The sequence below is a fragment of the Carassius gibelio genome, chromosome B16 (genome assembly GCF_023724105.1).
Source record: "Carassius gibelio isolate Cgi1373 ecotype wild population from Czech Republic chromosome B16, carGib1.2-hapl.c, whole genome shotgun sequence".
NCBI lineage: Eukaryota > Metazoa > Chordata > Actinopteri > Cypriniformes > Cyprinidae > Carassius > Carassius gibelio.
In genome coordinates this window covers 14273445-14288636 of record NC_068411.1, presented here as the reverse complement: position 1 = coordinate 14288636, position 15192 = coordinate 14273445, and the positions used below count along the sequence as shown (strand labels likewise).

The 15192-nt window shown below is 38.5% G+C and overlaps 1 protein-coding gene across 1 annotated transcript; it reads right to left on the bottom strand.

Annotated features, from left to right (window-relative positions):
* Window positions 1–2939: 2939 nt before the first annotated feature.
* On the bottom strand, window positions 2940–13090 carry has2 (hyaluronan synthase 2). The gene is made up of 4 exons (XM_052577682.1): window positions 12597–13090; window positions 7732–8358; window positions 5996–6097; window positions 2940–5101 (listed from the first exon to the last, which is right to left on the bottom strand). Exons 2-4 carry the CDS (start codon window positions 8356–8358, stop codon window positions 4172–4174), a joined length of 1659 nt encoding a protein of 552 aa, XP_052433642.1. The 5' UTR covers window positions 12597–13090; the 3' UTR covers window positions 2940–4171.
* Between the last annotated feature and the right edge of the window lie 2102 nt (window positions 13091–15192).

Sequence of the window (15192 nt, the reverse complement as noted above, 5' to 3'; positions counted from 1 at the left end):
GTAAAATGATTAAATGATTAAATGTACTAATAATCAGCCAATGTGCTGGTAATATCCATGCTAATAAAATACAAAAAATTGGTCCTTAAAATAAAGTGTTACCAAACAAATTGTGCCTTTGGTTGTCAGAATCTGAATGCAAATCATTTTGATAGTATACAGTCATTAAAGATCTAATTTCAAGCTAAATGCAGACATTTAGATGGAGAGACTATGGATGAAAAGTGCGATGATTACTTTACTTTTAAAGCATAAATGTTATTTAAACAACAGATCTATATAATATTCACTTACGCAATTCTTAGGGGACATATTGTATTAGCCCTACAGTTAAAGCATACTATTTAAACCTATAAAATTTTACATAACTTTTTTTTTTTTTTTTTTTTTTTACGAATGCAAGTTTATATCTCCCAGTTTGGACTTTAAAACTCAATTTAAGTCCCAGTGAACCTTTGACCTTTGAATTCCCCCTCATGTAGTCTTCCCGTATGATACTTCCTGTCATGTGGGTCAGGTCACTCCAAGCAGAGCAGAGCTCCACACTGGGCCTGTCGCTCAAAACCCATGACTTCATCCTGACATTGCAAGTTTGATTGTTCTCAGTCCAAAACACCGATAGCTGAAATACCCAACAGAACTGGGTGATGTGAGAAATTCTCCAATAAAGGTAATACTGGAAGACTGCTGTCTCAGTGGAATATCCTTTAGGCATTTGCATGTTGCAAAGGGACCATTTGTCTTCATCACTGTGTATATTATCCGCCCAAACTTTCAGTTTAGAATGATTTATAACCATTGAATGGGCAGCCTGGGGTTTAAAGACTCCACACGATGGGTTTTTGTTTGTCCTAAATGAAAGAGATGATGTGTCTCTGGTTGTATGGACTGGTCACCTCAGTCAACTCTTGGTCACTCCCCACACATTCCAACCCTCTAAATTTAACCCCATTTAAATTTAACTCAATAATTTTACCAATTACTTTTCTAATAGGTACAGAGGAAAGCTCTTGCCCTTATCAAAAACATTTGCTTGATATTTTGCGTGACTGAATTATATTAATTCAAGTAGAGACGTAAAACTCAATGTGAGACATAGAGCGGACCAGAGAAGGAAAGGGTGCTTGTCTCTACAAGTTTTCAGAGCTAGAGGTTCCCTATTCCCTTGAAAGTAACTCCAATATCCTTTAAATTCATGAGACATAAGTAGAGAGTTTAAAAAAAATAACCCTTGAAGGACCTTAATTTCATTAAAGATAATTTCATGGCTATAAGCACATAGGTTACATGATGTTTGTCAAAAGGACTGACTGCAATTTGAGCAAACTGGTGAACATTTGTGACCCCCTAAATGTGTTTGCACTGTATTTTCCTTTCTTACTTCCATGCTAAGATTATTTTTGATGAAAAGAACATGGAAAATGAGCCAGTGGACTTTGTTCTTGTTTGTTCTGTGCTCCATTTCAAACAGCAATGTTCATCCTGTATGCAGCGTTCCAGTATTCCCAGATGGAATATTGATGGATACTAAAGGAATACTTTAGCCAAATATTATTGAATCCGTCCATTAAACCTTCCCAGTAAGCCATTCAGGCCACACTTTAACTGACTATTCTGATTATGCTCCTATTAGCTCCATCATCTTTCATTTTCAGATCAAATGTGTTTACACGGTACATTTGATGAGCCTGTAATGGCATATGTCCATGCCATCTGAGTGTTTATTTCAGATGTCAGTTCTGTTAAGCAAACTGGAAAGCTGTATGTAAAATAACTAGTTAGACAGATGTAGATAAATAGATGCAACTATATAAGATTAATTTAAAGATTTTTAATTGCCCAGTTTTGTACACAGTATAAAAAGACAATGCCTGTGTTTTATCTGCAGACACAAGCAGTGTTTAACAAGTCTTCAGTGTGATTTGTGCCATTCGGTGTGACCATCTCCACCTGGCAGTTACATCAAGTGTATTGTTACCTCTGTGTAGACATCTTCACAGAGCCCCGGGAGTGCTTGAGAACACGACATGAGCTAAACCCATTTCCATTTCAGGGAATAGTCTTTTAGTGGAACTTATTCAGTATGCACCAGCATTGGTACAGTAGTGCCACATGGCATGCATCCTGTCAGCCACATGCAACCTTCATAAAAGTACACATGGTCACAGACAGCATTACAATAAACTTCCATGAATTCTGCAACGCCCAGTAAGGTCTTGACCGCGATAAATTTGCCCTATTCTATACATGACTGGAGCTTTCAGATGGAAGCCTCTCCACCTGTGGCCAAGTGGAGGAGCACAGCCCAAAGCTGAAGCTGCCAAGACTACACAAAGTCTGGGATGAGGAATTTTTTGGACAGCCAAGGAAGATGGCTCCTGAGTTCATGCCGTCATCAGCCCATGCAGGTTTTCCAAAAGTGCCATGGGCACAATTTAAAGTTGTCAGCAGTGTTTGAGATGGATATCGCTTGCCAAGTCTACGGCTACGAACAGAATAATGAACTCTTTTTACAGAACTGTGAGTTTCATCTCTAGTCTGACCCATGAAATCATCTTTGATTTATAGACCTACATGACAGCTTGCACTGAGGGATTATACTGCAGCGCTGCAGACATCTTTAAGTGCTTAGTCTAGACTCGGGCTACGTGGTTGCTCCATCCTGCTTACAATGTATATATCATAAACAAAAAGCATTGCCATGGCAATCTTCCTTCCTGATACCGCGTGAAAATAATTGTTCTATTCATCCCTCATCAGTCGCTGATTAAATAAAACCAAGGCCAAGTAAGGTTTGAGGTCTCAGGAATTCCCCTACTCACTATACTTACAGAAGCCACAATTACAGAGAGAGAAACAAAAAACAGATTCATCAGGTCCTGTATTTATTTTTCAAGGACATGATGCTTACAAAGGAAACAGATACGAATACGAATGGATATGAATTATAAAGTATTTTATTTGATTTGGCACAAACACAAAAGTGCTTTATGACAATACTGCCTTAGTAAAAGCCCTCATCAATTAAAATCCATAGTTGATATGCGCTTCACATCATAACGTTCTTAAAAATTTGGTAAACATTTTGTAAATAAAATCAGGGGTTCTCCAGGAAATTAAGGCATGGGCGTCACTGGAAAAGCTTTCTTGCAAATGTTCTGGACATTGATGGATGACATAAGATTATGTGAAATAATAACAATCTCAAGAGGCATCTGTGCCTCATTTATATGCAAATGCTCTTGTGTCACTTTCTGGACGATTTAAATACAAATGTGATATTGGCACATGCTGAAATTGCATAGATTGTGTAGGACTGTCAATTATTTCGACAGGACAATTCAAAAATTCAACCGAACCAGCATACGATAATTTCAAATTACAAATATTTTGCGGAGAAACACATAAGAAAGCTATAACCCATTATGTTGTATAAATAGACTGGTCTTCCTTCCACATAATACTTATCATAATAACACAGGTTCATCGCCTTCTTGTCAATGAATAACTTATCTCTAGATTTGCCTTTTATTGCTGTCATCACAGAGACAAATCCAGCTTCTGAATTTCACATTTTGGTCAGATAGGCAAGTCTTAAAGAGTTACACTTCCTACTATTTATTGAAAATAGAGAATCTTTGGTGGCAAAGCAAAAAATAAAAGTCTATATAAAAGGCATTAAAATACATTATGCAAATGCAAAGTACAGCACAATCAAAAAAAAAAAACTCAGAAGTTCTGTTTTGGATTTCAGTTTAAAAATGTATACATAAAATATTTTTTAATATATAAAAACAAGTTAAAATTAAAAATCATAAGTTAAGAAAAAAGAGTCTCGTCAGACTCTATCCCAAATACTCACACAATGCAAACCACTGAGGTATTTCGTTCCTTAAAGTTCTATATCAAGAATTATGCATAATGAGAGTGATACGTGAAAAGTGCAAAGAAGTTGTCATTTGGTGGTGGAATACTAAAACATCAAGAGTGTCAAAGCTCACACATTGCAAAGTTTTTCCTCTATCACTTCAAAGGAATATCCTTAGTAACAGACACAGCAGCAATGATGTCTCCTCACTTCCTGTCACCTGTGGACAGCCGCTTTAAGATTTAAGCAGTCTGAGATTGTTTTTAATGTAAACGTAGAAAGGACGAAGGGCACTGGGAAATACTATACGTCAAGAACCATATCATACTGTTGTCCTTTCTTCCTCTTGCCACACTTCATAATGAGGACAGCGTACAAAGTCAAGAACACGACCCAGTAGCTGGCATACACTATTGCGCCGATTATCAAAATCACTTTTTCGGACTCTGGAAAAGGCTTTCGTGTCTCTTGGATTATTGTATAAATAATGCCAACAAAAAGAATGGTGAACCAAACTGATATCGGAATAAGTCCGATAAAGTTCACTACCACGGTCTTCCTTCCAGACGTTCCCCAACCGGATTTGTTTATGGTGGCTATTGCGAACATCTTTGCTGGTAGCAGACTCGACATGTATAACACTGAGTAGAAGGACATGAAGACCATGACGATGTTTCCGCGGAGGCAACTTGCGAACGAAGACTTGATGAGCGCCACCACCTGGACGATCAGCAGGAACAGAAGAATATTCCAGATCCTGCCCTGGTAGAAGAGCTGGATCGCAGTGGCGATGAGAAAGAAGGGGAAGAAGCCGGTGATGACGGCTTCGTAGGTCATCCACAAGTGGTGCTTGTGAAACCACATGGAGTTGTAAAGCCACTCTCTGAAATACGATTTACTCCAGCGGGTCTGCTGGTTGAGCCAGCGTAGGTAGGTAATGGGTGTCTCAGTCAAGCACTTGGAGCGGGCGGTGTATTTTGTGGCATATCCCAGGCTCAGGACTCGGTTGGTCAGGTGGCGGTCATCGCCAAAACTGCAGTGGCTTCCCATGAATGTCTGATTGTACCAGTCCTCCAGGAACTCATGAAGCAGGGAGTTCCTGTACATCCCCAAGGGCCCGCTGATACATTGAACACACCCAAAATATGACTGGCAAGCTCTTTCGATGTTGAACGCCATCCAATATCTCACACTGCTGAGGAAGGAGACCCACGATTCATATTTGTTCAGAATCTAGAGGGACAGAATAACAAACAGGATTAGAAATCAAAGGGAATCCACAGTTCAACATACAGAATGACATATGTGTGTCTTGGTCACCTGCCACATATGGAAATAACACCGAATGTAGATTGAAAGACTAAAGATCCGTGAGAAACTAGTAATGATCTAAAGGTTCTTTGTACAGGATGCACGGTAAAATGCATTTCTGCTGACATATAAAGTATATTTAAGTACTTAAGTAACTTTATCAATTCACCCTGCCTCCTCCACCCCAAAAAACAACAACTGTCCTGACTATAAATCTGAAGGCTGGAGTGGGGGGAAACCCTGATTTCATATGTTACACTGATTTTTTTTTTCAGTTTATGTCGCTATACTGAAGTCTTATTCTGTATGTAACCCACAAACAGTATGCTTTCTTTAATTCTGACCTTCGGTTTCACAGACTTAAGCCTAGTCCCAGACTAGAATGCATGTCTGGGTTGTTTTAACTGAAAAAAACGTCCACTGACAGATCTTAAAATATGTCTTAATCTAAACCCTATCTTTAAAACCAGGCCTAATACAGATTTATAATAGCAAATCCATTAATTATCAAAAGGAAGAATTTTCTGAATTTTCCCACATGAATATTATGCAATGGCTCGTCACTGCATTAGCTAAAATATCAAACCAAGTGGTATCTACAAATAAATAACTTCTCAGAATGAACAGCCATTTGGTTTTGATTGATTGATTGTTTGATTGATTGATTGATTGATTGATTGAGCCATACTAAATACCAACACTAAAACTCAATTTTGGATGTTTTTAAAATTAAGAAAAAAAATGCCTATTTATGCTAATGTAATGTGAATATTGATTCTGTACATTGATACATTAAAACAGCAAGAGAACACATACCTGCACATCTCCACCTACTCCTCCAACCATGGGATCTTCTTCCAAAACCTTCACCATCTCCACTGAGGAGGCCGGGTCTAACATGGTGTCTGAATCACATACCTGCATCCAGCACAATATAGATACATCAATAAAGGATACACATGGTTTACCCTTAAAAATAAAAATGCATACAGTAGTGCATTTTACATATGCTTGAACAAAATTTTCTCCTGAAAATTAAGTTAAATCAGAGTTTGCACCACATGCACTGATGCATCACACTGTTAAGCAAGATACAAGATGCCTAATATCATCATTAATATGATGTGTTCCTTCACAGAGATCTTTGGTGAATATATATATATATATATATATATATATATATATATATATATATATATTTCACAATCACATATATAGAAACCAGCTTGTCTTTGGTTAAGTGGTCACGATGAATCAAAAGTGCTGCTAAATATGTTGGGACAAGAATATCAATCTCTCCCAGAGGTCATTTTAATCATTAAGTTCTGGCTTACATGTTATAGGGCCAACCATTTAAGCGTATCAAACACAAGCACACACTGTTCAAATTTTAGTAGAGATTTGGTTTTAAGTGTTCTAACATTAAAAAATTTAAGCAAGCATCGACCAGAAGTTATCTAGCTTTTTCCAGGGAAAGTCATGTATGCCACTTTGCTTTTACAACTAAACCCCGTAGTGAGACTAACCAGAGGCCAAGTAGCAAGATCAGTGATAAGTTAAACACAATTAGGCCTCTACACTCAGAGCAAAGGTCAGGGATCTCATTGGAACCAGGTGGCATGTGGATAAAATAACATCATGTGTTCAGTATACAAAGGAGCTTTCACAAAATTACCCATAAATGACAGCTTCGGGTTTACCTTTCTCAGAGACTGTTCACACAGAACACGTACTTAATTTTCAACTTGACGCAAATGTTCAGAAATGTGATGTTTATGCATCAAACGGCCAAATATGTAGTGTATGTTTACATAGAAAAACAACTAACTGAAACGCAAAAACATTCTGTGAGAACTGACGTTCAGATGTTCTTCTAAGTGTTGAGTTTGGTGAGCTTTGGCGAGCTAATCTTTCTTACATCAAAAGTGATTGCACAATTGTTTGGATTACATAAGAGGACATTTGATCAATAGTTTGTTGATAAATCTTCAGAAAGACATTTTGCTGCAAATGGTTTGAACAAAAGTAAATATTCTCACGTAGTGTTCTACCAAAGTCTATTTTGTGATGTGAAAACCCATGTATACAGCTGTTCTCAACTCTAAAATTATCCAAAATAATTAGCCTCCTTTGGTTGGAGCTTGTAAAAATTAAGGAGTTGGAATTATGTTTAGAATAAGTCCTAGGGGTTTAATGCATTTATGTGACTTATTTATGAACATGTATTTAAATGACACGTTCCCTTGAGTTAAATAACCACTTAATGTCATGAGCTAGTAGTATGTGCTTCGAGATGGCATGGAAAATACCAGCCATCTGTTCTGGAAATGCCAGAAATATCCCAGAGATATGCAAACGAATTCCCACAGAAGTCCCTCAATGAACAGCATCAGTGTTAACCAGGAATGTACTTTCCTCACTCTCAGTTCACTACATGCTTCAGCCTAGCATCCACTTATGGAGTCACAAAAGCTTCTTTGTACAAATTGCCTGTGTTGCCCTCGTTTACTTGGCTAGGCAAGGCTTGAGCCGCCTGAGAGAGATAGACTCACCTGTACGTAGTCAACACTTCTTCCCAGGGCTTTGAAGGCGGTGTACATGACCTCCCTCTTCCCGCCCCACTTCTGCATGATGCACACACACTTATTGTTGAGAACCAGACGAGAAATGTGCTGCAAGCTCTCAGCATACGATTCTTCGGTTTCCTCCGCTCCTTTCTGATGGTAGTTGCTTTTCCAAATGTATGTGGCTGCCTTGTCCCGGCCCATGATGTCCCGAAAGATCTCCATCATGTAGCAGTCATCATCATTGTTCCCATCGATAACCATAATCACTTTTATCCCAGGGTAGGTGAGTCTTTTCACCGATAATAAACACTTTTTCAGGTAGTTGGGGTCTTCCTGATAGGCTGCGATGCAAAGGGCCAGTGACTTGTTGAGTTTGATCGGTGTTTCCAGGGAACGTTTCATGTTCCTGTGTTCCAGTAGAGCAAACAAGCTCTGGATGATGAGGTGAACGACTAGAATTGCCCCATAAAGACCAAAGGACAAGTAGTTGCCTGCAGTCGTTATGAGCTTATACCCCATGATATAAGCAGTAGAGATTCCCACAAGCAGCGAAATGCCGAACAGTGTCGTCCCAACAATCCTCAAGTAGGTGATCACTTTATCACATCTCATCTGAAACAACAATAGGACATTGGGTGAATATTATGATTTGCAAGTACTGGACCAAATATGTTCTTCTGAAGAATGTCCAGTGTTGTTTTGGACCCAACTGACTTTTATTGTACAGACAAAGACTTGAACTCGTCACACAGGTTTGGAATGGCACAAGGGTCGTTAAATGAACACAGTATTTAATTTTTTGCCAGAGCCATCCCTTTAAGAACAACTTATTAGACAGCACTCATAAATGAAATTAAAGCGGATGTGTGGACAGCTTTGTGGTAATCATGACAGACTTTTGCTCCTATGGAAGCATAAAATACATGCATCTGTTCTCACCGCATAAGTGACAGTATATTTCAGACGGCATCATTTTTCTTCCTCTTTTCCTAACCCTAACCCGTCTTTAAGACCATTTGTTCCAAGTTTCCTTGCTAATGCAGTTCCCCATCTGCTTGGCAGACGTGACTATGCAGCACCACCCACTGACATCATCTGTTTATATCTCCGTGGGAACGCATGAACAGTGAAATTTAGATTTCAGAGGGCTCTACTTAAGACCCTTTGTCTTGTTACTGCTCAACATGGCCATTGCATTAATGATGGCGTCTTGTTTTATCGACTCAAATCTCGTTTCTTTTTTGACATCGTCCCTCTTGGTTTCGATTATAAAGCGGTTCTGGCCTGGGAGGGAGGTTGATATGATGGACTACAGCACAGTGTGAGTCGAACTGGCACGTGTCATAGCCTTTAACGTCATCCTGCATGTTTACAAGGCCCTCTGGACCCTCCAAACCCCACCTTATACGCATAGACACGTGCAAGCCTGTTGGATTAAGGGGAGCATGTGGTGTTAATGTCTCAAACGCCTGTACTGCTCTCAGGGTATCCCCAAACCTGCTTTCATGTCTTGTTTAAACTCTAGATGAACCCAGACGGCTCATTTGAAAGTGCTAGGACTGCTGACAAGACAAAATGTAGCCCACGCCTAAGAGGACACTGACACTTATCATGGCCGTACAGGATATCTGAAGCATCGTCTTTGTCGATGACCTAATTTCTCATCTTTATACAAATTGGTAAAGGCTTTGCATCTCTAAGGATGAATGTAGAGGGTTTACATGTGCAGATTGACTCATCTTGTTGTGAATGCGGGTGTGCACCCCATTAGAGAATCCCGTCGATGTAATGGTCCTGTGTGAAACATTTGCCATCAGTAGATTTTGTCTGACTGAATGAAATATGGTAATTTGGCTCGTTCACACCAATTACGATAACTATCAAGTATAATAAGAAAGACCAAACCACATCAACAATGATAATGACACAGAGTAACGATATTGTTGGAATCAGTGATAATCACAACAGTCAAACAGAATTCACCTAAATTTAGAGAGCATTTAATATGACAAAACTTTAGCATGCATTCATAATAAACAATGGAATCATCCCTTGTTGTGAATGCTAATATAGTTATCTTTATCTTTGTTGTTATCTTTCCTGAACAAGTTAAATATATAATGTTTGCCTATATGTCATGTATATTATCTCATGTATATTATCTGGCTGTGATCCAGCAGAGCAGGGAGGAGATACAAAGTGTCAAGGAGCACTGATAGTTGAATCATCCTCATTGAGGAAAACTATAGCTTCAGCTTTGAAGGTAGATGAAATATTACAGCGCAGGAAAAGTACATTCGCACTAGCCAAGAGAGACTCAGACGTGTCATGTTCCCTGAACGCCATCAGAAAATGAGTTTGCTTCTTTGAAATTTTATATGTATAGAAATATTATTCATTTAAAGAGGATTTATACGCTATGCTTGAACGTAGGGGGAGGTAGATTGTGTAGCTTAATAGAGGATTTGTTCATCTTTATCCTCAGATTTGGAGGAGCTTTCCTTTAGACAAAGCTTCATTTAAAACACAATAACTTGTGAAGGGCCATCAACGAGGCAGGAAATCCATGGCTCAGAGCTTAACACTCCTTTTGGGGAAATTGGATAGGGTAGTAGAGGATTGTTTTTATTTAGCAACAGTGGATCCTGTTAAGAGTTGTCTTCCAAAATTAGCAAAACAAGTACTTAGGTGATATGTTGATCCTTTGTAATTTATCCCATTTAAATTTAGATATTCAAATATTAAATAATAAAAACGAATAAAAAAACTTACATTTCTCAAAAAAGAAAGATAGCTTTAAAAGACTGATGCAAACTTGAGGGTAGAATAAACTCGAGTTGTTTCACTGAAATTGTGTTGGTGGGAATTTTGGCACAGACACAAAACTAGAGACACTGCCTCGTTGCACGTCCTGCTCATCTGAGATACTCCAGTGTTCTCTCAGGCATTGAAGGAAGCTTCTGCTTCTCCGAAGTGGGTGGTTCTGAGATGATGGGGAACTTGGGGATCTGCCACGGCCGCCTCCCAGAGGAACTATCCAACCACTAGCGCTGAGACACATCCATCACTCTGCCATGGCCCTGTGGTGTGGCCTTGTTAGACACTGTGGCCGCCATGTTCGCTGCTGTTCAGGCTCCTGCCCCCTGGCTTAGTGCTAAATTCTGCCTCTAAACCTGTTTCTACCTTTCAACCTCCCAGGACTCTCATACCTTACTAGGTCTCACGTTCAATCCCAAAATAAAACAATGTTTTTCTAATGGTTAAGACTGTCAGAAGAAATAATGTGGCATTTCCACAAGTTGTTATCAAGTGCCCTGAGGGCTAACTGCAATTAGGTTATTGTATGAACTCAAACAGCCACTAGAAGTCCCATGGACTTGACAAAACTTCTGCTGCCTGTAGTAGACTGTGGTGAACAGCTGGGTCTTATCTTAGGCACATGGATAAGGTTGTAGCATTTTGACCTCCAACCGCAGCCTAATTTTCAATGAAACAATCACACACCCTGCACATTTACAACAGTAAAGTCTGGCATCCAATTATATCAAAGTAGCATTTCATAGGTAAAAAGTTATCAGTGCGGGCCATAACTTTGAAATGGGAATTAGAAGCTGCAGTGCTAAGATACTGCAAAGCTTTTCCCATTATATGATCATATGATAACTTCGAAGATTAGATGACTGTCAAAAATAAATTATGAAAATGCAAATGTTTGGGGAAACATCTGAGAAACTATTGTTTTAAGGAGGAATTGATGTATGTTTAAGCAGAACACAACCCATTGTTGGCATTGGGAGGTCTGACCCCTCTAATTAAGGCTTGAACCCCCCAAAGAAAGTCAAAACAAAAGCATGTATTCTTGTAACTTCAAGTATATGTACGTTTCAGTAGCCTTTTCAAACAACTGCATAATTAGATTACAAGTCAGATCACAATACAAAAGCTGATGAACAAAAGTCCTGTTGGCTTGAAGAGGTTACCATGGCAATAGTAGACTGCTTGAAAGTTTAGGATTAGTTTTGGATGGTGTTTCGACACTTATACATAGCCTATCAGTTTAAACTCTCTATAACTTCTTTAAGCATTTTAGAAATAAGGACAAAAAATGAAAGGTAGTTAAAATTGCTTCCCGAGAATGTGGTTAAATTAAACCGACAAGTGTATAAAAGGTTTCTGCTTAGTTTATATTATCCATTTGTTTCACACATTACCATGAAAACTCCTGGGGGAGCCTACTGAAAAGCGTCATTGGCAGATTGCGTCACCCTCAGTTTTACGGCTTCTGCTGGATCGCGCGCGCAATATCTTTTCTGCTCTGCTATTGGTCAGAGGGTCCATATGCTGTTTAATTAGCCAATAGCCCTGGTAGAATCGCAAGTACTGAATTAATGTTTTAAATATATCAAGCTGACATTGTTTAGTAGCCTCACTGTTATTGAGAGAAATAACATTTGTAAAAAATTACAAATACGAAACCTGTCAGAAAGAGCAGCTGATGTGCACAGGTTTAAAAATGATTCAAGAGAAGCAAATGCGAAGCAACTAGATGAATAATATTCCAGAACAAAATACCCGCTGTTATTTATCAGCTGTACTGCTGAGTGGTGTTACTCGGAAATATGATATTAAACCGGCAGCTACAACCTGTAGGACTTTGACATAAATGGCACGTGTAGGTATTGCAATCACTTATGGCTGAACTCCATTCATTCAAATGTATCTCCCATTATAATTGTTTAAACTAACTCTATACCAACATGAAATTAATGTAAAGAAACTATTCATCTAATAGAACAACGTTTATCATTTGAACGAGTTATCCCATTAAATGAATCATGATCATACAGTACCTTGGAGCAGCTGTGTGGAGATGTCCCGTTAGTTTAACAGGGATGCTGTCCGAAGAGGCTCTGCGCGCTCCAGACACTGGACAAAACTTCCCATGCAAGTTTTTTGGATCAAATACAGAAGACACCGGCATGGAGCATCTAAAAACAAAGATGTGCAGTATCCACGTTTTCCACGTTTTCCAGAAAACGAATGAAAATAAAAGTTTCTCGATTCCTCCAATACGTTAGAGTGTAGTTTGCATCAGTCTGCTGTGATGAGGTCTGTTGGAGCATCTTGGCAGTTCATTCTGACGTTGTCAGCTGTTAAAATAATAAAAGTTATCCAACAGTAGTCAATGTTGGTGACTATAAATGTAACTCATTCAAGTTTTTCCAAGCGTACAGGTTGAAGCAGTGAACTGTCCTGCCCTGTCCTTTTCTGCGTCTAATTTCTTCCAGACGCGTTAACTTTATACTTCTTGTAAGCCATGCATTTGTAAGACTCTTTTAACCGGGCAGGGGTTTGGACTTGTTTTAAAAGGGGGTTGGTTGGGGACGAGGAGGAGTGAACATCTAAGAGAAAAAAAGTGCTGCCCATTCAAACTTCCGAAATGGGGGTGGGTATGAGTTAATCAAGCAATTTGCCAAACAGTCTTCAGCTAAAAAAAAAAAACAACAAAAAAAAAAAAAACGACAAGCTGTATAATAATAATAATAAACAAATAAATAAAAAATAAATTTAAATTATTAAGACGATTAATTATGAAATGATAATTACTAGGAATATCTATGAAAAAATAAATGAATAAATGTATTCCTACTAAATGCATACAACCAAAAAATGTGTTTTGGAACATTCTGAGTATTATTTACCTAAATGCATTAAAAATCAGTCGCTTTTTTGTCAGTTTTTAGTAGAATACAGTTTTTTTTTTTTTTTTTGGTCTTTGATTCTCAGTTGCGCTTGTGATTGTGAGGGAACGAGGCGCAACACACATATTTACCACAAGAGTGCGCCACGCAATTCTAAATCTGTTCACATTAACAGCAGCGAAAGTTGATTTGCAATACTGATCCCTGATGCAGATTACAATGTGGGCCAAAAGCAATGTAACAATTTATTTGATATATGCATATGCTTTTCTTTTCTTTTTTTTTCTTTTCTTTTCTTTCTTTCTTTCTTTCTTTCTTTCTTTCTTTCTTTCTTTCTTTCTTTCTTTCCATGGAAACACACAAATAGATTAATATTGAGCAAGCTTTCACTCAACACGAGAACATAATCAATAAAAAAAATGAACAAATAAATAAACCATCAAATAACTTATAGCGAAGTAACCTACGCATTTGTTCATTATTTGTTTATGTCCGCTTTGCTTCTTTCCTCTAATTCCCTACTAGGTTCAAAAGAGATTTTTTGTCGGCCCAGCAGGGACAGCACGCAGACAGGCATTGGTGAGGTCCATTCATGTGCAAAGGTTAAAAGGTGTTAATTTGGGCCACTGTTTATTTGAACAAGGATTCATGGTAATGGTCCAAATAAGCAACCGGACTGAGGAAGAGGATGGCATCCTCTGCTATGTGTCTCTGTAGGATAAAGCATGGCAAACAGGAGGACGCTGGACTCCTCCAGCAGATTGCAGAGGTGCTGAAGGATGGAGGATAATGAGTCTCAGCTTCACAGTTGGGGTTCTTTGACCCTTAACTGACTTTGATGAAGAGCAACCACATGTTTCGCTGACTCATTTAAAAAAGCGTAGACTTCTAGTGTACAGTACAGCATTGTGTTCCATACGTATGGATCTTATCCTGTCAGGCACCCCAAACATCACCTGGGGGCTTGTGCCTCTTATAGAAATCCGAGATAACGCTCTTTTTAGTTTTAGTTGAGCAGACGTTCATGGTTTTTCTTGATTTCACTTGGAACGATGGCTTCTTTGGAGTACATGTGCAACTCATTTAGCATTTTGTTTAGATCATAGATGCTGATATTGTTATTGTTCTCTGTGTGTTTAGATCTTGGACATGAAGAGAAGGGTTTAGATGGTTCCACTGGTAGTTTAAAATGCGTGTTTGGACCACATCTACTTTAGTTGGTTTCTTTCCAAAATCAGCTTCTACATCAGCCCAGAAATCATCGAAACAACTTTTTTGTCTCTCAGTCAAAATTTTCGACATCTAGGGTGGCAGACAGGAAAGAAAGTTAAGTGTGCATGAACAAAGCCCCAGTCATTAAGATTGATTGCTGCTTATCTGCTGCTCATGTATTACGTCTCCCCTCAGGACCCCTTTAGACTGGCCTTAATTTGTATTTAAGATAGTCCTGCTCTTTTACCGAAACCACAAGTGTTAAATAAATATGCCATTTAACAGTGGGTAGATTTTAATGTTTTCCTTTGGAGGCTGATCCTCGCCCCCTTTGAGATGATTGCTCAGTTCCTCACTACTGAAAGCAATTCTTTGCTGAAATAAAAAATAATTGAAATAAACTGTGAATAAATGCAAAAAAAAAATCTATCTATCTATCTAAAATCACCGGTGACCAAAAGAAAGTCTGTCTGTCTGTCTATCTATCTATCGTTCTAATAACTAGCCATTACCTTTTTTTTTTCTTTTTTTC

Excerpts from the sequence above, each read along its gene's own strand:
- has2 (XM_052577682.1), bottom strand. The coding sequence starts at position 8,358 with ATGAGATGTGATAAAGTGATCACCTACTTGAGGATTGTTGGGACGACA. Across the intron at positions 6,098-7,731 it reads GAAGTGTTGACTACGTACAG|GTATGTGATTCAGACACCAT; the intron begins GTGAGTCTATCT and ends TGCTGGATGCAG. Across the intron at positions 5,102-5,995 it reads GAGTAGGTGGAGATGTGCAG|ATTCTGAACAAATATGAATC; the intron begins GTATGTGTTCTC and ends CTGTCCCTCTAG.